Source organism: Pholcus phalangioides, unplaced genomic scaffold, assembly GCF_987345545.1.
Source record: "Pholcus phalangioides strain wild (caught in Gottingen) unplaced genomic scaffold, Ppha-v1.0 ptg000022l_1, whole genome shotgun sequence".
Taxonomy (NCBI): domain Eukaryota; kingdom Metazoa; phylum Arthropoda; class Arachnida; order Araneae; family Pholcidae; genus Pholcus; species Pholcus phalangioides.
This window is the reverse complement of record NW_028301615.1, coordinates 8,454,027-8,475,959: the sequence shown is the minus strand read 5'-3', so window position 1 is coordinate 8,475,959 and position 21,933 is coordinate 8,454,027. Positions and strand designations below refer to the sequence as shown.

The 21,933-nt window shown below is 37.2% G+C and overlaps 1 protein-coding gene and 1 long non-coding RNA gene across 3 annotated transcripts in view; both read left to right on the top strand.

Moving 5' to 3' along the window:
• The window catches only part of eIF2gamma (eukaryotic translation initiation factor 2 subunit gamma), a 281,173-nt gene that overhangs the window by 223,140 nt on the left and 36,100 nt on the right, over positions 1–21,933 (top strand). For both annotated transcript variants that reach the window (XM_089249936.1, XM_089249937.1), the window contains one exon: positions 14,358–14,502. In XM_089249936.1, the coding sequence (XP_089106062.1) occupies positions 14,358–14,502 (145 nt within the window). The remainder of the gene's footprint in view (positions 1–14,357; positions 14,503–21,933) is intronic.
• On the top strand, positions 7,928–10,625 carry LOC149069424 (uncharacterized). Its single transcript, XR_016195087.1, has 3 exons — positions 7,928–8,191; positions 9,439–9,756; positions 10,380–10,625. It is a non-coding gene; the product is annotated as an uncharacterized LOC149069424 (long non-coding RNA).

Here is a 21,933-nt window from a genome sequence, read left to right as displayed (position 1 = left end):
TCACAGATTTTTTCCTTGTTTCATGAAGCAGGGACCAGAGTTGAAATTTGCAGTTTTCTCCTTGTGATGATTAAATTGAGTCTTATTTCTAATTGACTTTATGAAAATAATCATATCATTTGCTTTCTGTTTAATATCTTTATTAAGTGTGCCTTGTGTTTCTTGAAGGCCCCCTGGGAATTTCCTCATTTCCATGTACTTGTTGAATAATTTAGTTAGCAGCTCCAGATGTTTGTTTATGAACTTCAACATTGGTATTTGCCGAGCTTTCAGCTCTCTTATTTTCCCTACTTTTCCTATTTTTTTAGAAATGTCCTTCTATTTTCCTACTTTCACCACAATCGCCCTTTTTTTTAGCTATATTCTCTCGTACTATTCCTATTTCATCCCTCCCTTTTCTTGTTTACAGCCAATATCTCACTATGAAAATTTGGAGAAACCGCAAAATGTCAATGCTTTCCATCCCTTTTTGACGTGTTTAATTCACATCATAACTCGCTGCTGAAAAAGAAAAAATTTTCAGTTTCACTAGAGTTAGGGACAACGACAAACGTATGTTTTTGCTGCCGCTCCTCAGTCAAAGTACTAAAAACTGAAGTCCAGTGGAGAACACGAATCTGTTTCGCAGATTCGTAAATAAGAAGGCAAAAAAAGGGGAAGGGGCTGTCCACACACGAGAGATTCCATGAGAGACTAAGTTTCACTCCTGGGATTTCATAAGGAGGCATTCATTTCTAAAGCAGTGTTTTCCTAGGAGTAAGCTTTTTGCGCTGCGTGAGAGAACCGAATTGGATCATTTCGCATTGGCAGAAATGTGTTGCTTAATCACGCAACGCATTTATGCTTCTCGAAAATTTAAAATAGTGGTTTCTCTCCAAACTTTGTGGTTCCCCTTTTGACCGTATCCAGTGTACATCAGACCGTGTGGGTGAGAAAAAAATTTTGTTGACAGCAACTTTGTTTATAGGAGTCCAGAGCAGCTGCAAAGAAATGAATTTTCAAATGGCTCTGCCAAACAAGATAGACACGCATATTTCATTTATGTCATCAAACGATAAAGAAGAAAGCTCTTTTTCTTGCAAGACCTCTTGAAGAAGCATATACAAGTGTATAGCAAATCTGTTTGCTAATGGGAATAATAACATAATGAAACTTCCATTTAAAAAAGGGATGGTAATCTTTGAGTGAGAAAGGCGTAGCCTGTCAACACCCACCCTGAAGATATAGCAGCAAAAACGCTTTGTGTGTGTGACCGATCTTTAAAAAATATTTTTTCCCGTCTTCCAGATAACTTTAAAATAATATGGAATAAACATTTAAAACAAATAAAAATTATGAGGTGCTTTATGGTATGAGGGGCAAACGATAAAGGACTATATTTTTGGCGGTGTTGCATAGTAAGGAAAGGTGAAATGTTCTTCAACCAATCATTTTGGGCATCACATACGTGCTTTATTTACATCAGGACCCAAGTTAGAACGAACAGAGATTAGTGCGTTACAGCAACACTAATTCTAATTGGACATTGCCTAATGGAACTCTGTACTCCATGTCAAAATAGAACACTCTAGTCCAACATGCGTTGGTGAGCATAACTTCGTGTAAAATAAAATTTCTGGATATGCGATTTCATAACACATGCTAAATCTAATTTAAATTGTTCCAGGAATGTGTGAGGTGCAGTTGACAATGGGGGGGGGCAGGTAGGTGATTAAAAGAATATTTATTTTTTATATAACGTGATCATTCCGAAAAGATCCTTATACAGGGTTCCCAGCGACCTGGAAAGTCAGGGAATTGGAAAACGATCAGGGAAAGTCAGGGAAAATGTTAAATATTTGTCAAAAGTCAGGGTAAATCTGAAGAAAAAAATCAGAGGATAAATCTACATTCAAGTGGTTTACCTTCACTTTTTTCCATGGAAGATTATTTTTCAGATCCTCAGAGGGAGGAAAAAAATCCTTATCAGCATTTTCCACCAGATCCCCTACTGAGAGAAATGTGTTGAAGGGTGGGATTTTACATACTGGAAAACTGTTGGCCAAGGAACAATCTGCCCTCTGACTAAATAGATTATGGTATCTGTCTAAAAAGAAGAGACTCTCCTTTCCATTGTTGAAAAAAAAGCCAATACCAGCTCTAACTTCTTTTCCATCTCTTCTGAAAAAACATTTTATCCTCTTGCTTTTTTTTTCCTGCCTGTGGGTAGAGAACCTTTAACCTTTTTATGTTGAAGAATGATTTGTGAGATTTCCAAGGAAACTGGTATTGTGTGCAAGATCATATACACAATTTGATTTGGTGGCAAAATATTAACATTCTGTCTGTAATGTGCTTTTCAATGGTATATTATCACAAAATGTTATACATTCGGCCCTCCCCGTATTCGTGGTTCCTGTATTTGTGGTTGTTTTTTTTTCTTCATTGGAATTTTTTTTTTCAGCAATGCTAGCAATCATCATTCACATGTTTTGTTTACAAGATTTGAGTTGTGCATGTTTAGAATGGCTCATTTGTCTAGTGTGCTACTGATAAAGAATACTGAAAGGAGGAAAAAAAGTGAAAACTTTGCAAGAAAAATTGAATGTATTGGCTATGCTTGGCGAAAGTAAGTCAATTGCTGCCGTGGCTCGCCATTACGGAATCAACGAATCTACTGTGAGATATATGAAGGAAAGGGAATCTGAAATTCTGTCAGCCGTGGGTGTAGCTGCACTCGCAGCAGTGAAAACTTTGCATCGCCTATGCAATCCACGTGTTTCTCATACAGAAAATGCAGGTTTTTTTTGCTAAAAAGTTTAGTAGCAGACCTTCTTTGTAGCAGAAGACTGCTACAAAGAAGGTAGTCCAATTGATCATAATATTATAATGGGAAATAGCAAAAGGATTAATTTACTCTTCTATAAAGAGAAGGCGTAGTGAAATGTCTCTTCCATCAGAATTTTATGCAAGTAAAAGTTGATTTCATTGGTTTAAGAAACGATTTGGATTACACAATGTAAAAAATCACTGGCGATCAAGCCACTGCTGACCAGGAGGCAGCTAGAAAATTTCCAAAGACCGTAGAAAATTATTGAAGAGAATAGATATTCACCTCAGCAGATGTTTAACACTGATGAAACTGCACTATTTTGGGAGAAAAAAAAAGCCGCAGAAAAACATTTATCACCCATGAAGAAAAGCAAGCCCCTGGTTTTAAGGCAGACTTACGGTAGTTAAGGTAGACTTACTATGTTGTTTGTGCAAATGTGTATGGGTACATGGTAAAGGAATACCCGCTGGTGCCTGGTACTAGGAGGCCCACCAGCGTGAGAATTTCTTTGGCTCTCAGGGAATACCCGCTGGTGCCTGGCACTAGGAGGCCCACCAGCGTGAGAATTTCTTTGGCTCTCAAGGAATACCCGCTGGTGCCTGGCGCTAAGGCCCACCAGCGTGAGAATTAAAGCTTTCCAAATTCTCTGTTGTACATTTTTTATTTTAAATATTTGCCATGCTACTGTTAAGACAATGTTCCACCGAGGACTGTTGTCGCGAGACATTGATCTAAAGCAGGGATAAGTTAATATATATATATATGTATTTTTTTTTTGGATATGGGGATCGGGTTGCGCTATGGCGGCCGCAGCGTTGTCGGTGCGAGAGGCGGGAGTGTTGTGGGAGATTGGGAGGGACGTCTGGCTCTCGAGAAGGCTGTGATGTTGAGGCTCATTTTTCCGCTATAGCTCACCCAATTGGGTAAAGGGCAGAAAATCACTTCATTGTGGTAGGCCTGAGCCATAGTCGGTTTCAGATAAAGGGTACATGGTAAAGCCCACCATCATTTTTAAATCTATGAATCCGTGAGCATTGAAGGGAAAGGGCGAGTCAAATCTCCCGCACAGTATTTTTCATGAACATTAGAAAAGCTTGGACTATGAAAACATTTTTCCTGGATTGGTTTAAACAATGTTTCATTCCAAAAGTCCGGAAGTACCTTGAGAGTGAAGACATGCCATTCAAAGTTCTTTTGATACTGAATAAAACTCTTGGACACCCAGATGTCAATCAGTTCAAAGTTGATGGCGTGGAAGTCTGTTATATGTCTTTTAATACAACATCTATCATTTAGCCCCCGTGATCAGGGGTAATGCGAGCATTCAAGGCTCACTATACATGTCACTCAATAAAGATGATTGTGCATGCAATAGAAGAAGATGCAAATGCAGAAAATATCTTGAAGGTATGCAAGAATTACTATTGCTAATGCCATTACTGTCATCACTAGAACCATGTTTCTCTTAAGGGAGAAACAATCAACTCGGTTGGATTGATCTTTGGCCACATGTGCACTCCAGGACACAACCATTTTTACAGAGCCAACTGAAGAGATTATAAAAGACATTGTCATGTTAGCGAAACAGGTTGGTGGAGAAGGATTCAATGATATGGATATAGAAGAGAAGTCGAACAGCTAATTAATAGCAATTCAGAGGTATTGACCGAGGAAGAATCAATGCAGTTGATTGCTCATGAAACAAGCTGTACCAGACGAATCAAAATAAAGAAGTAAAATACAAGTGCATCATGAGTAACATAGGGGAGGGCTTCGCAAGTTGAATAGATTATTTTCATGATATAGATCCCTCTATGGTACGTTCTTCACATGTAGAAAAATTGGTAGAGGAAGTCTTGTCAACACACTCCAACATACTTGATGATATGAAGAAGAAACAACAAACAGAAATCACAATGTTCTTTCAGAAAACAACAACAACAATCGCTGCACCCTCTTTTACATTCCCTTATACTTTTGCGTCATCCTGCTCTTCTCATGATGTTCAAGAAACGAGATAAACAAATAAAACTATGTTTTCGGTTATTCCGCAGATTTCCCGTATATTCCCCACCCCTGGAATATAACCCCCATGAATACAGAAGGGGGGGTGATAATTTAGAATGGTATTGGATGGTTTAGAATTATTATGCACGTTAGTGTTTGGTCAGGGAAATTTTTGACTTTGGTCAGGGAAATGATCAAGCAGATTTTGCTGGGAACCCTGTTATAATCTGTAATGAAATGTATAATCTCTGTACTGAATAAAAATAACAATTTTCAGAGTAATTTTTTTAATCTCCAACAATAACAATTATCACATTTACAAGAAAAATTGACAGAAATAGCATTAAAAGAGGGCCTGAAGTTCAAATTTGAAGATGGCTATTAATTGTTCTGGTTGCAAAAGTAAATACTGTACCTAGCATTAATGGGATATGCAGTGGAACCTCCCATAACGGACACTCCCCGTTACCTAACACTTTTTGAATCATGTCAACAGGATTCCGGATGTGCAACTGATTATTTTACTATCCATTAACGGACACTCCTCGTTAGCAGAGAAAATTTTCGATCCCATGAGTGTCCGTTATGGAGAGGTTCTAATGTAGCTAAAAAATTCCAGGTGCGAGACGTTTCAAGGCAGTCACAAATCTTTCAACAAAAATTGAAAGCACCTACAGATATTCAGTTGAGGATTTGAGAGAATGCTGCTTAGTGTGAAACTAAACGACAATCACCACACTTAGAAAATATCTATTAATAAAATTATTTTTATTAAAACTAAGTGACAATTGTCGTTGTATCTGTGTTTTTAAAAAAATAATTTTATTAATAATATAATTATTTTTTGTGCCATGCGAATATTACTTTGATTGCAATCAATGTAAATGTGTGCATCTGTTTTGTGAATTATAATTTTATATTTATACAATTTTTTTTTTTTTTTTTTTTTTTTTAAATTAAAACCAGGCAAAGTTACTCATTTTTTGTGATAATATAATTTTATAATTCACAAATTTAATTTTTTTTTGTTTAGCTGTTGAAGTTTACTATAATCTTTTGAAACTTTACTGTAATTATTTTCGAATTTTTAACACTTTTTTGTACTACCCTGTTACAGGAAAACATATTGATGCAAAAAAATCGAAAATTTGTCACTGCATCTTCAAATTTTAGTGTGGATTTTTTAAGTCACTTCCAGGGGGGGGTGATGAGAAATTTTGTTTTTGAAAAGGGGGCGATGGACCGAATAAGTTTTGGAAATACGGCAGTGGAACCTTGATTAACTGGGCTCTTAATGGTGAAAGTATAAAAATCAACTATATTGAATATTAAGACTAAGAGATATACAGTATGAGATGTGGTACTTCTTATGAGGAAGAAAATGAACCAGGTCTTTGGCCTTTAGGGACAGCTGGTGTCTTTATTGGATTATAAGACCACCTGTGTTCCCCAGCATGATGGTGTCACTACTGTGGATGTTTCTTTGTGAACGGAAAAAGAAACCTGTGAGATAATACAGTACATTTAGATGTGTGATGCAATCCTTATTCATGAATTTTCTAAAGATGCAGCATCAGAATGTAGCCAAAGGTTAGAAAATGTAGTAAGAATGAGAAATTTTGGTTTCTGTATATAACTTAAAATAACTAAGATACTTCATATCAAATATATATATATATTCAGGCCACTTTTATGAGACTTTTTGAGAAAAAAAACCACTTATATCATCATATTTTTTCCGACGCTCTGTATTCATTCAACGAACCGACGTCAATCCGACGCATGACGATACCGTTGTGCTACTGGGGTAGTCTTTAGCTCTCCATTTTCTAAATTGCTTCTTCAAAAATGAAAGTTTTCTGCTCCAAAATGGATAAGGGGTGCTTGCATCCCTGAATTAAGTATACAGTATAAATAACAGAAAACTATAATTTTTCTTCCTTGTTTTTTATTATTAATATTCAATGTTTGTGGTGTGGTGACGGGGCTGTCTTAAGAGCATCATGGTGGGGGGGGCCTGGCCAAGTATTTCCACTGAGGCCCTACCTATTAAATTATCAAAAAATTCAACCACGTCTCGTTTTTCTGAGGCCCCTCTTCTCTTGAGGCACCCGCGTCGTGCCCAGGTGGGCCCATGCGTTAAGACAGCACTCTGGGGGGAGGGGGCATTTATCAGCTCATGCAAGCTGAAGAAAAGATAATATTCTTGAAAATAAGTGGCTATGTCCAAAAGATTTAGTGATCGTCACTGTGGCAGTTATAGTGCAGATCAGGAATATTTTGCATATAATATGTATATAAGGTAAAAAAAAATGTTGTCACAAAAAATAAATTGCCTAATGACAAAACCGCTTTTATGAGTTGTCTGAATTCAGTTTGAGCAATACAGGGTTGGGATTTGGATTTGATTAATAATGATGGGAGATAAAATTTGCACTCTAGAAATAATAATTCTTGAATGTCTAGCACAGGGTTGTTTGGTTTAAACCTTGGTTTTAACCAAGTGGTTTTTTTAAAAAGTCCAGTTTGGTTTTTTTTTCAAATAATCAAATAAAAGTGGCATAAATATCATTTTTACCACATTTTATATCCTTGGGGTACATTCTGATGGTATATCTTTAAATGACATAAGATTTTATAAGTGGTTTTTTTCAAAAAGTCCCATAAAAGTGGCCAGAATATATATATTTTTTTCATATGAATTATCTTAGTTATTTAAAGCTATATACAGAAGCCAAAATTTCTCATTCTTGCCACATTTTCTAACCTTTGGCTACATTCTGATGCTCTATCTTCAGCAAATTCATGAATAAAGATTGCATCACACATCTAAATGTAGTGGTGTATTTCTCACAGGTTTCTTTTTCCCTTCACAAAGAAGCAGCAACAGTAGTGACACCATCATGCTAGGGGCAGGTGGTCTTATAATCCAATAAAGACACCAGGCGCTCGACCATCTACTTGTCCCCGGTAACGATTTTATCGTTCACTCAGCGATTTTTCGTTATGAGCGATAAAAGGGAAGTTTTTGCGACCATATTCTTTGTGAACGATAAATGCGGATCGCTGGGAGGGACAATTGTGAACGAGAGCCAGGAACCTCTCGTTCAGCGGAAGGACAATTATTTCAGTAGGCTTAACAATGGCGATGGCGTCGACTTACGTGTTGTTAAATGATTATTACGATTCTCAAATGCCTGCACGTGCTCCGGTTTGAAATAGATACGTCATGGATGCGTTTAAGCTGTCGGATAAAGAATTCGTGAACCTTTTTAGGTTGAAGAAAAATGCTACGAGGAAAATGTTCGAGGAATTGCGCCGATGTTGGCCCATAGGTCGGAACTCGAGACACCGCTGACAGTTGAGAGAAAGGTAAGTAATAATTAACGTTTAAATTAAAATAATTTTAATCAGAAATTATTCGTTGTTTCATTTTGAATGAATGTTTTTTTATTAATAATGGAAAACGAATCAAGTACTTAACGTAAGCCTATTTAGGCCTATACATTTTTTATGTTCACGATGTTTTCAAGTAATTTTGATATTCATTAAAAAACACTAGGCTTTCAAAATAAAAGTATTTTGAAAAACTCATGCACAAAATATGTAGTTCTGTTCGACCCGATGTGCATAAGTGGCCTCGTAAGAGAGAGAGTTGGTGCTATGATTCTCGCGAGGAAAGCATAAAATTTATAAGCTACAGGCCCTTTCAGTTAATTAAGGGAGTCCTAGAATATAACTTTGCCTGAGGCCCATGCATGGTACCCACAAAGGTGGGACTGATTTCTATCATTTTTCATTGTTTTACACTCTAAATTCACCTTTTCTGGAAAGAACCGGCAAAAATCCAAGCGTAGGGGTGGGTCCCTGCGGAATGGGGGCACATGGACCCATTGCGTTCTTGAAACAACCCCAGACCTGTGATTCCCAAATTTTGCAGGGCAGCTAAGAAATTGGGCAGGCGCCTAAATATTTTTTCCATTTGTCAAGCCTTGCCTGTGTATATATGTGTGTGTGTAAAATTAATAAGTACCCTAAACAAGTTTACAGTATTTTGTTTAGATCACCCTTTGTCCATCACAGTTGTTCCAATGAAATATTTACTTAATGGTTTACCTATTTCTGTTAGTACTGAAGCGATTGCACACTGCATGGATAATAATGCTATTCGCTTGTATGCCTCTCTCACTGAGGAAGCTAGTATTTTGATGCCCCTTTGTAACGTTTTGAAGGAGAGGTATCAGAATGAAATTTGAACCCCCCTCGGGTCTAGTGCCCGATACCCATCTGCTCCCCCCTCTAGTTGCGGCCCTGCTCTCACTTATGCATGTTTTTCCCTTGTACTTTTGCACTGGGGGGATGAGAGAGAGATACGGTATACAGTCTATATGCTCGTTATAATGACCATTCCATTACTAACCGATAGTTACACTATATGTCATTGTTTTTCATGTTTTGGGGGGGGGGTGGTGATGGTTACATTTTCCGAGAGCGCGTTAGCATTTGTTTCTAACAGAAGTTTCTCGTAGCACTTTACCATAACATTAGCTTATTCAAATATAATAGTTTTACAATATATCTTGAACAACTACCTCATGTTTGATTTGACTTTTGCGCAGGTTCTATGTGCATGTCACTGGTGCCTACCAAAGAAGCCTGAGCCAAGACGTCAGTTTGGGGATGTACGAACAGTCTGTGAGTAACTCTATCCATACAGTTACTGTGGCCATCAATACGTTGATGCTACATAAGTATGTGAGATGTCCCAATATGTCGACCTGCAAGAGAGTTTTTGGGAGAAGCTCAAATTCCTGGGAATTATCTGTGCCATAGACTGTATACACATTCCTGTTGTGGCACCATCAAAGTTTGACAAGAAGTATCCAGAGCCTTCCTACGTCAACGGGAAGCAGTTTCACTCCGTCAACGCACAATTGGTGAGAAATATAGTATTTCAACTTCTTGCCAATAATCATCCTTTATGATTTTGAATTTTGGGAAACGTCTGTGGAAAGGGGGGGGGGTTAATTTTTTAAAAGCACCAGTTATATGGTTTTTGCATTTATACGACACCATTATTTGAGCCTGAACCCCTCCCTCCAAATTTTCAATGAGTTTACGCCTATGGGTGCCACATGGCATCACTATACCAAACATTAGACAGAAACAAGCTTCACATTAGGTTCACAACACGGACACACACATTCAAACATGTATCAATTTGCTAGAAGTTCCGCAGAGCAATATGGCTTAGGTGCATGTCTGGTTTAGTCGTCATTTATGATACGTTCCATGAAAACTGTCACTATGCAATGACATAAAATAAGAAAAGGTGTGATATCTTTATACAAACTATCAAACAGAATTTATTCTTGTAGTACTATACACGTATGTTGTCTGAACACTGTTCTTACCCTTTATGTAAAGAAATTTTTTTTCCATTACTAAATTTCAGGATATTTGTAATGATTTCTGTCTGACACAATGTCAGGTTTTAATAATTCACATGCTTCTATGCAGTCTTTTTAACTATCATTACATAGTTTTTTTATTATTTCAGACAGAACTTCTGACTCTTAACATCGAGGCAATGGATGCTCAGCGGTAATGATGACTATTGCTAGTGAACTGTGTGGTTTTTTTTTTTTTTTTTTGGAGCGGTAAACACTGACTGCGGGTGTGTTTTTCCAACCTATATGTGTGAATGCAGTCAAAAATAAGGAGGGAAAGCATTATTGACCAGAAGGGCATGCACAAATGTTGCGTTTGTCTTCCAAGTTTTATCTTTGTGAATTTTTGATTGTGATGTTTTTGAATGTAGTATTGCTTATAAAATGTCTTGTGTTTTGAATGTTTTATGCTGCAATGTATTGTCCTGGCAGTTAAATTCTTGCCATACCTCAAATTTTGCAAGAAAAGAAAATAATAAATGCACAATGAAACTAAATGTAACTGAGAGTTGACTCATTACTTAATCAAGGTGTGAGGAATTCATTGATTTTGGTTTTAAAAAGATATCGGAAATAGCTTTTATTAAAATATTTTTAGTGATCTTGATCCTTCCCTATGTTTGTTCATTTTAACTTTCCAATCTGTTTTTTCCTGATCTCTGTTAGCCAATGCATACATTTCATGAATTTTTAAATGGTTGAATTTAACTGTAAACAGGGCCATATTATCCTCCAGTCTCCTGTGGGAGATTAAAAAGTGACCTATCTAAATGAAATACAGCAATACAAATTCAATCAATAAAAAGGAAAAAAAAATAACAATTTTAATTTTTCTTATATACTTCAATAAAATCTTTAAACATGTTACATAACTGTGATGAAAGATTGTTTATAGAAGTGGGTACTTCTTTGAAGGTTATTGCAGTTTCCTCCTGTGCCTGTATGAGCTCTTCTATAGCATCCTTTTTTTTATTTTCTTCGTTGTGGCGTCCTGTTCAATGAAGCTGAGGCTGTTTCCTCTTGATGGGAAGGAACAGTAAGGGATACATCAACAGGACCTGAAATGTGTATTCAAGTGAAGGAGATTTAACAAATAATACCTCGTAATCATATCCATTATGCATCAAACTTTCAGACAGTTATATACAATAATGATACAACCCAATGCCATCATGTCACAACTGTATGTGTTATAAGTTTCTGAAAATGCAGAGCAGTCTCAAACCTGGTGGGGGGGGGGGGGCTATGCATTAACACGGCACTAACTGGAAGACCACAAAACTCAATTGGAAATGCGTGAAACATTTCTGTATGCCAGAGGTAATAGGCACAGTATCCCAAAAGTTAAATTTAATGAGATCACAATGTAAAGAAGCTCTTCGCTTGTGAGAAAATGTGACATTGGATGAAGTGAATTTCACATTTTTTTTCACAGCACTCTTGTAGTGAGTCCATGTCTACACAAAAAGAAATGTTGTGGTTTAAATAATCATCCTATGCATAACTGCCACATTAATTCAACCTTCAAAAACCAGATTCAAAAAGGTCTGTTTGGACCGCTGTTAATTTTTGTAACATTCTACCATTGTTTATATAAACCACATAAAAAACAATTACATTAGATTTTTTTCCTTTGAGAGATGTTGATAAAAAAAAAATTTAGTTTAAGCGATTAAATGCAATATTTCCTTATTTCGTTTCTGTAATTTTTCTAACATCAGCAGGAAACAAAACTTTTGGTTTTATAAATGAAACATATTTAATAAATTAACTATATTTCATAAATTACAAGGTAAAATTCAACAAACTTGGAAGTACTCACCTTTTTTCAGTCCTTCCCATCTTCGCTGGGACCATACGGAATGGCATTTAATTTTGTCGCCAGCCGTGACCATGTTGTATTTTTGTCGTGACTTGTGAGGTCAGAGGACAGCTTCCCCTGAATGGCGTTTCTCCAAAAAAATTATCATCACCTCATACTGAGCGGCGATGGTCTTGGAGCATCGCTTGGGTTGAGCACCATTCATTGCGATAGGGAAAAAAAACACACGGAAGGGACAGAAAGTAAATAAACAGAATGTTTCTGTTGCCACCGGCAGGAAGAACAATTAAAATAAAAGCATAGTAGTTGTTGTATTTCCTTAACATAGCGCTGATTGGTCAGAAGATGAATTACTCTCGAAGAAGCATTTTCGCGTACTTATCGTATCACGTGGTCTGAACGACAATCTTCAATTAGTGGAAAATGGTCGCTGAGAATTTTGTCCTTCAGCTTGTCTTTCAGAATTGTCCTTCAGCGAGGGACAGGTTGTTATGAACGACAAGTAGATGGTCGAACCCCAGCTGTCCTTAAAGGACAAAGACTAGCATACTAGTAGTTACATTACCTTCACATACATTTTTATTTTCTTTCCCGTAAGAAGTAGCAAATCTACTCTATATCTCCCATTCTTAATATTCATTAATAATAGGTTTTTTTTTTTATACTTTCATGGTTAAGCCCAGTTAATCAAAGGTTCTACTGGATAGTAGTAACCGATTTATGAAAAATAATCATCTATATACAGGGTGATTATAATTTAAGTTCCAAAACTATACAATAAGTACTGGTCAGAATGACTTTAAAATTTGCATGGATACTCCTGGAGCAATAGAAGTTTCTTTCGCAAAAGGAAAAAAGTGCAAGTAGTGCAAAATGTGCAAGTAGATAATGCAGTACACTTGGCCAGCAGTATAATCTATTTTGTGCAACCACATCATTTCGGCACTTCCACAGCATCAGTGTGTGGATAGAACAACTTCTTGCACATTGCAATACCAGCAAAGCAGCTGCTGAAGACCCATTTTGACACTAACAGGATGCAACTTGACCCTTGCAACTTCTGGGGGGGGGGGGTGCCACAAAATGTTACGAGCAGTGGTCAGATTGCAAACTGTGGTGAATTGCAATCTCCAAACTTTGGTTAATTGCAATCTCCAAACTTTGGTTAATTGCAATCTCCAGCGCATCCCCTCCTATATGTTAGCAGTTCCTCGGGAATATTAATGGGGGGGGGGGAGAGGTTGGTTCAATAAAGATGAATTGCAAGCGCATCCACATCATGACCATGGCATACTCTGTTGTTGAACAAGAATTTTTGTGCTTTCACCTCATATCCAGAACACGGTGGACAACATATTTAACATTTCTTGAGTAAATTGTAGTTGTTGATTACTTCGTTTTTTTTGTGATGTTTCCATTAATTATGAAATCGTGAAATGCTATAATTATCATTTTGCCATGACTGGCTATCGTTTCCATTCTGCAAGCAAATTTCCCACGTGTTTGGATGTCGTTAATTTTACATTTTTAAGTTTTTGTTTTTTTTTCCTTTACCAAATAAAATTCCATTTCTTCATGTCAATTTTCAAGTCATTCTGACAATCGTTCTTTTTTTACAGTGTTTTGAAATCAGAACCTTAATTATAATCACCCTGTATATCGTAAATCATTGCTAATTAATCTGCATTATTTATGCTTCATTAAATACATTATATTCACTTAATTTTTATTACTTTTTTAAAAATAGCTTCCTAATTAAGCATACTGAAAGTAACTGGAGAAAAAGCTTTATATACTATATGATTAATAATTACGTTAAAAGAATTTTCATACACACAGTGATCCATTGAGTTCCAAAAAATAATTAAATTGCAAAAGTTGGTTTTTGTTAAAATGTCAGAAATATTTATTGGTTAATTAATATGGGAATAGTGTTAATTACATTAATAAATATTTTAATTAATTATTAGAAGTTTGAATGATTTTTCAGAAATTTACTGTTTTTAATGTTAATACTATTTAAACCAAAAAAAACCCGGTTTTTTGGGTTTTTTTACCAACCCTGGTCTAGCAGGATCCACTGTATATATTAACCCCCTGGAACTGAAACGAGTCCAGCTCATCATTAAATTGTGTTTGAGCAGTGCTGCCGGAAAATAAGTTGTAGTTCAAAGGGTTTAATATGCACATAAAAGTATTTCCACCCATCGGTTCATTCTTTCAATAATTTTTCTGTTTTTAATAAATTATTTTGTACATTTTCTAGGTTGACCAGGAAGTTGAAGTTCGACCAGGAATTGTGACTAAAGATATGGATGGAAAACTCATGTGCAAGCCAATACATTCACGAATTGTGTCTTTATTTGCTGAACAAAATGATTTGATGTATGCGGTACCAGGAGGTTTGATAGGTTTGCTAATTTATTATTTTATTTTCTGTATTGAATTGATGTATTCAATTTCAGGGTTTTTGTAGGTCAGGGAAAACAGGAAATTGTGAGGGAGAAAAAATTTTAATAAATGAGTCAAGGAAAATGGCCTATTTTTTTCTAAACCCTGGAAGTTTCTATAACGAAGATGGAAAATCAGTGCAATTGTCATCTGATCAAAAGCAAAAAATAATAAAAAAAATTTCTTTTGAAAATTTGAATTCAAGAATGTAGATTGCGATGAAGTAACATTGTCAATATTGATAATCCGTAAATCTGTCAATAGAGTGCAAAAAACCATAGAAATTGCAGAGGAGAAACTAGAATTTCTCAAGTCCATGCAGTAGAGTGTATTGCTGCAACCTTATCGTAACTGCATACAAAGTGCAGGGCTCAGCACAGGTCACTTTTTTCCATTAAAAGTCACTTTTTTAGAAACTGGTCACTTTTATTACATATTTTCAGGCCCAGATCACTTTTCCACTTTTTTTAACGAACAACCAGGACCTCAGACTCTCATTCTTTTCTTTTTAAGGAGTTTATTTGTGAAATTTGTGACATGTTTTCTAACTGGATTTGAATGTAAAAAAATTTTTTTTTTACATTCAACATGGAACATAGTCCATACATTATTAAAAGGAGAACTACACTGCTCAAGACAATTAGGGGAGCACATGGTTTTAACAAAATTATGCGAAGATGTCTACCGATAAGTAACATAAAATGAATCATCCATAATTTAAAGCCTAGCAGGAAACGGAAGAAGAAAACTTCATATGCAAATCAAAGATTGTGACGTCAAAAACCAGAAAAAGGAGATAAGGGCAGAAATCGGGATGTTGCAGAAACGTCTGTTTTACTGCCGTAACTGTGAAATTCGATTGCGCAGTATTTTTTTTTTTTTTTTGAGACAAGGTGACTTGAGGATGTCTCAACAACGTGATTTACCGGAATCCATGGCATGTTATAGGCACACTGGAATCCGGGCAAACACAACGTAGTGTCGCGGACGCTGTTGGAGTCGCCAGAAGTGTTGTTGCAAGGCTGTGGAATCGATTCCAAGAAACAGGAAATGTTAGACATCGACCAGGGCAAGGTCGGCCACGCGCCACTACAGCAACTGATGACCGGTATATATGGTTACCAGCCCGTCGAAACAGAACAGAAAATGCTACGCAGCTGCAAAGACGGTTGCTCTTGGCAACAGGACGAAGGTTGTCCAGCCAAACAGTACGTAATCGGCTTCATGAGGGAGGGCTCTATGCACGTAGGCCAATGGTCTGCATTCCGTTGACCCCACGCCACCGTGCGGCCTGAAGAAGATGGGCTGCTGAACATTGAGATTGGGAGCAACATGATTGGAGCCAGGTGCTGTTTACAGACGAGTCCCGATTCAGTCTGGAGTGTGACACCCGACGTGTTCTGGTATGGAGGGACAGGGGCACTCGAAATAACCCCGCATTCGTTCGTGAAAGGTCACAATACAGACGAGCTGGTTGGATGGTATGGGGTGGAATCAGCATAGGTGGACGTACGGACCTGCATATCATTCGGAATGGCATTTTGACGGCCCGAAGGTATGCAGACGAGATACTGCGACCTCATGTCATCCCTTACGCTGGAGCCATTGGAGATTCCTTTGTTTTCCAGGATGATAATGCCCGACCGCATAGAGCTCGTCTGGTGAAGAACATGCTTGAAGCTGAAACAATACAGCGTATGGAATGGCCATTGTGCTCTCCTGACGACGCATTGCTGCACGACCAAGGCCGCCTGTCCGAGACTTGCACTTCTTGAGGAGTGGAACAGTATTCCCCAAAGTCGGATCGATAACCTCATCGCATCCATGGCAAACAGGTGTGCAGCAGTCTTAGCTGTTCGAGGAGACCACATGCCCTATTAAAACTCATGCATCATGTCTAAACAGTACTTTTTTTTATCGTTTACATGTAACCAAATTGTTGCCCTAAATCATCTTTTCTCCATATTTTCAAAGAATTAAAGCTTAATTCCAAATTTTTTTATGCCGTTTTATCTGTATTGCGCATTGATACGCGTGTACTATCCATTGTATGCCAATACGTGGCTGTCTCGCATGGTTTTCTTCACTTTTTTGCTTGCTCCCCTAATTGTTTTGAGCAGTGTATTTGTGAAAAAATCATGGAATCTTGCAATTCAACATTTTAGTTTAACACGATAGTTTTTAAATCAGATGAAAATGCAGTAAATAGAGGCAGATTTAACTGCGGGTGCACCGAACACACAGACTCCGTCTTCTGAAGGGCCCCGAAAAACCACATACTTTATACTTTTTTCCGTAATTTAAGGGGCCTAATTTTTTTTTTTTGCACCCAGGGCTGTCAACTGACCTTTATTCACTTCTGAACACTCTTTCTTTATCTTCTTTGAGGGGTATTCTGATACAGTATAAGTCAGGGCCCCACAAGGGTTGAGCTGACAGGGCTTCAGCTCAGGTGCCAGAGACAAATCTCACTATATTGGTTATTTTTATTTATAAATAATACATTTTTACTATAAATTCAGTGTGGAGGGGCTTGTCAAAGATCTCTGCCTATCTCAGCCTTGGGACTCAGATCCAAGATGTGGGGGGAGGCCATGTATACAGTGGAACCTCCCTTAACAGATATTTCCCACTAGCGGACACCTGTCGTTAATGGACACTTTTGAATAACATCATCATGAAATATTTTTTTGCATGTTCCTCACATTGTTGGTGAACGTTTTGCATTATGTGTAGCTGTCCCTTTTTACGTAAGAAATTTTTGAAATGGCCTTAAGTTTGACTCATCTAGAGTTGTTTGACATTATTCGCGATAATGGTGGATTGAGCTGGCCTTTTAAAAAGTCAACTGACCAGTTAATCCAATATATTGATTACAAGTCAAAATCTGAACATAGCCTGGAAGTCAAGAGTAGTAAGTTTCATCTGAAAAATAAATGTTTCATCAGTTAAATCAAAAAAGTGGGGATCTAGTAACGAGACCCTGACACGTTTCCTCAACAAAAATTCAGTATGGTTACAAGGGAAAATTTCTATTCCATCCAACATAGTCCAGAAAGGTTGAGCAAACCTCAAAAATTGCCAAGATAGGGGCCTGAAGATCAAGAAGGCAAAAGTAAAAAATCTCTTGGAAGAACATAGCACCAGCAAGTTGTGCTGTGAAGCACAAGCCAGTCTTACATAATCCGGCCAATGTACAGCCTCTAACGTAGTTAAAGAGGTCAGTCTGACCACTCCAAAACATGCCAGAAAATACAGAAAAGCTCACAGAACATCACTCCAAAAATGCAAAATGTTCAGCTCTGATAAAGCCTTAGGACTGATGATGGATCTGAAATTGAGTAAGTGGCAATACATCTTTTTGAGAAACAAAATTTCTTCTAAAGGATACAACATTTTACCATGATATGAAACAGTTTAAGAAGCGAAAAGTCACTGTTATTTCCGCCCAAAAGATTCATTTCTGATAAATGAGAGCTAGCTATAGAAAGCAGTGAGAACTGGAGGAAAAATGTGGTTGCTGGTGCTGAAATAGAATGCAATCTTGCTGAGCTGGGGGAATGTTTTCAACAGAAAACTTCTATTAGGTGCTAGAGATCACTTGTACTGGTGCCAGATCGTCGAGCACTTGCTTAATGCTTAAAGTTTTACCTTTTGAGAACACCATGCTGGAAAAAATAAAGTGTTTGCATCCCGTTTTCTGACTGGAAAACTCTTCATTATCATGTATTAAGTACATTGTTTCAAAGCTACCGCAAATTGTTTGTCTTTCAGATGTCCCTGTTCTCTTGGCTGAATAGATTTCTCTGCAGTTCTCTGAAGATATACATGCGAGTTATCAAAGATTAGATAAGTATTGGGGATCTATATTTGTGATCTAAAAAATTTGGAAGTGTAAAGTTCAAAATTTTGCTTGTGCTTGTCAAAGCCTTATTATGTCTTACCCACATGGAAATGCAGACTGCGTGAGGGGCTTTAGTGTAAACAAACATTTCCTGCAACATAGATCAAATCCTTTGATTGAAAGTATCAATGGCATTAGGCAAATAAAATCTTATGTACAGCATTCTCGAAATGCTAAAGATATTGATGTTGATGCCAATCTTCTGAAAGCTGTTTACAGCTCGCATCAGAAGTACCAAGACAGACTTCGGCACCAAAAAAACTTTTGATAAGAAAGTTCCTTGACCAGATGAGAAAAAACAGATTAAAACAAAGATTAAAAACAGAAGAAAGGGAGTTGGAAATTCAGTTGTCATCATCATCAAAAACTATGCTGAACACTGCAGAGAAAATGATAGAAGTGTGGATAAAGAGAAAAAACCTTGTAGACATGGATAGTGGGCAAGTTCGTCTGAAAACACAAAGAGAAAAATGTGTAGTGTTCTTGAGAAACTGGAGGAAAACAGAGTCATGAGTCAACAGAAACAGTCAACAAAATGTCATGAGGTTTTTTTTTTTTAATGTATGCTTATTTGTTTGATTTGCAAAGTTTTTCTTCTACGCCGGAACCCTATAACTGGTTAAAATGTTCAAAATTTAATAATCTGATTGTCTCGGTTCAAAAAATTTTCATTTTTGACAAAGGTAATAATGATTTTGCGCACTGCTCCGAATTCACAGATTGCTGCTCCAAAAAGAGTCAACAGCAATCCAATCTTTGAAAATAGATTATACTGCTGGCCAAGTGTGTGTGTACAGCATAATCTACATTTTGCACTTTTTTTCCCTTTTGCGAAAGAAACTTCTATTGCTTCAGGAGTATCCATGTAAATTTTCAAGTCATTCTGCCCAGTGCTTATTGTAGTTTGGAATCAAAACTTCAATTATAATCACCCTGTATATAGCAGATTATTTTTCATAAATCTGTTATTACTATATAGTAGAACCTTGATTAATTGGGCCTTAATAACAAGCCTGCCATTCAAATCTGCAGTAAATTGTAGGTCCCGGTCTAATTGGCCCTCGTGTGCAGAAAATGACCGTTGTGCAACAAAAAAAGATCAATGATCTAATGGGCTTAATGAAAAGTATGAAATAACAACTATTGAACATCAAAACTGGGAGATGTACTGCTTCTTATAGGAAAAAAAATGAAAATGTCTGAGGTAATGTAACTGCTAGTACACTAGTCGTTGTCCTTTAGGGACAGCTGGTGTCTTTATTGGATTATAGCACCACCTGCCCCTAGCATGATGGTGTCACTACTGTTGCTGCTTCTTTGTGAAGGAAAAAAGAAACCCTGGGAAATAATACACTATTACATTTAGATGTATGATGCAATCCTTATTCATGAATTTGCTAAAGATTGATAGAGCATCAGAATGTAGCAGAAGGTTAGAAAATGTGGTAGGAATGAAAAATTTTGGCTTCTGTATAACTTTAAATAAGATATATATGACATATAATATGACACCATGCATATATTCTTGATAGGGTGGGAGTATGTTTGTGTATGTAGCTGTAGTATTTAATGTCTGTAGTGGATGCGAACGAACTAGTTTCTTTTGTGTGACATAATATAATACACAAATTATGAAAAGGACATTGCGAAAATAATACTGCTTCACTATCACTTAGAGAATTGCAAGTTAATTTTATTCATTCGTGGTAATCCTTAGTCGTGGTGCATTACTGAAAACTCAATACAGGGGTGGGAACTCTGCACCCATTGCGCGCCACACTGAGCCAAAACTAATATCTTGCGCCATTTTGCTCCAATAGCATATTTTCGTATTTTTCTGCGCCAAATAGCGAATTTTGCTTCAGTATGCCCGGAATTTCGGACAGGACGCCAAAAAATTTTTGTTCCTGCTAGCCACGAAACGATTCTTTCTGAGAAGAGCGTGTTTTATTCCACTATACTTAAACTATCGGCACCTCATCGGGCTTTCCATCGCGAAACCCTGATATTGTCCGTGATCGTGGAACTGAAGATGGTTTGCAATGTCTTTCAGCTTTAAAGTACAAATGCGAGTGTTTCCGTTTACAAAAAAAAAAGTCGCCACTGGAAGCAGCAGAAATTACTGTAGTCGATCGTCATTGTGTTAAATCCCGATGTTTCATGAAAAAAAATTTTCATTCCGCGAGTAAAAAGTGCATGTTCGCCGAATTACGAATGTTAGTTTAGAAACTTTGCGGAATAACGAGCGTTAAATCGTCAATCTCGCCAAATAACCAGTGTCAGATCGACAATCTCGCCAGATAATGAGTGCTGAATCGCCAAACATCGAGTTGGTTCTTCGAAATTCTCTCCCATTTTGCAGCAATTTCTTTCCAAGTATAAAAAAATTAAAAACTTATAAAAAATTTTTAGCTCATTTGAAGAAGTGCTGTTCAAGGCAGCAAATAGTGCCCTCAGTAAGTGCCTCAAAACCATCTCAAATAGATGGGTGCAAAAAAATTTATGACAGCCACTTTTTCAAACAAGGTGTCAAAAGCCTAAAACACCAGAAACAAAAATGAAGCTGACGAAAGAATGTTTGATAACAAAAGACAGTGCAGTTTTATTTTGAAAAGGGTTGAGGGTTAACGAAAATATTCTTGTTAATTTCACTGCTCCAATTTATAAATATCTGCTCCGAATCCCATATTTTGCTGCTCCAAAACTGCTCCGACAATCCTGAATTTTGCTGCTCCGAAATGGACTTAGCCACTTCCCACCCCTGCTCAATACAGAATATAATTGAACAAGGGCACTCTCACCCAATTCCTCTGATTTATACCGAAAAGGTCACACAATAATCATATATTAAAGTTTGAATCACTCGCCACCATCTCCGTGAAACTTCACAACCTACCCCTACATTAGGGCCTCTCGACTCGGGGTTTGGGAGAGAGTGTTACAGCATAATTAAATTGCCATATGTTGGTTGACTAACTCCTAGAATCTCTCTGGTGAAAAGCCTTGTGTGTTCACACACCAGGCTGGTGAAGACTCTTGCTATTTGACGAATACGAATCGCCTATGATCTGTAAGGGGTTTTCATTAGCACAATGTCTGTCTCAGGTGACGAGAGAAAATGATGCACAACAAGTACATATTCATCACATATAAGTGTGTCGTAGACTTTTTTGGCGAGGGAAAGGTGAACACACATGTTGCTTCCAATGTATATATGTGTGGTTTCTGTATGGGAAGGGGAGAGGGGGAGTGAGAAGTGTTGGGTGCACTCGTGACATTCATATTATATCCTTTTTCTCTATCGCCACTAGATGGCACCGCTCACACAATTATTATCTATGTTACTTTTCCCGCCTTTTGAGGCAGATATTTTTTTGTATCGGTTCGAGTCAGTTGTTCCTTTTTTTGCTCATGTCTAAATAAACTTTTATTATAATTGAAACTTTTGCATTCTCCATATATAATGGTGTGTTCGTCATTCGTATAC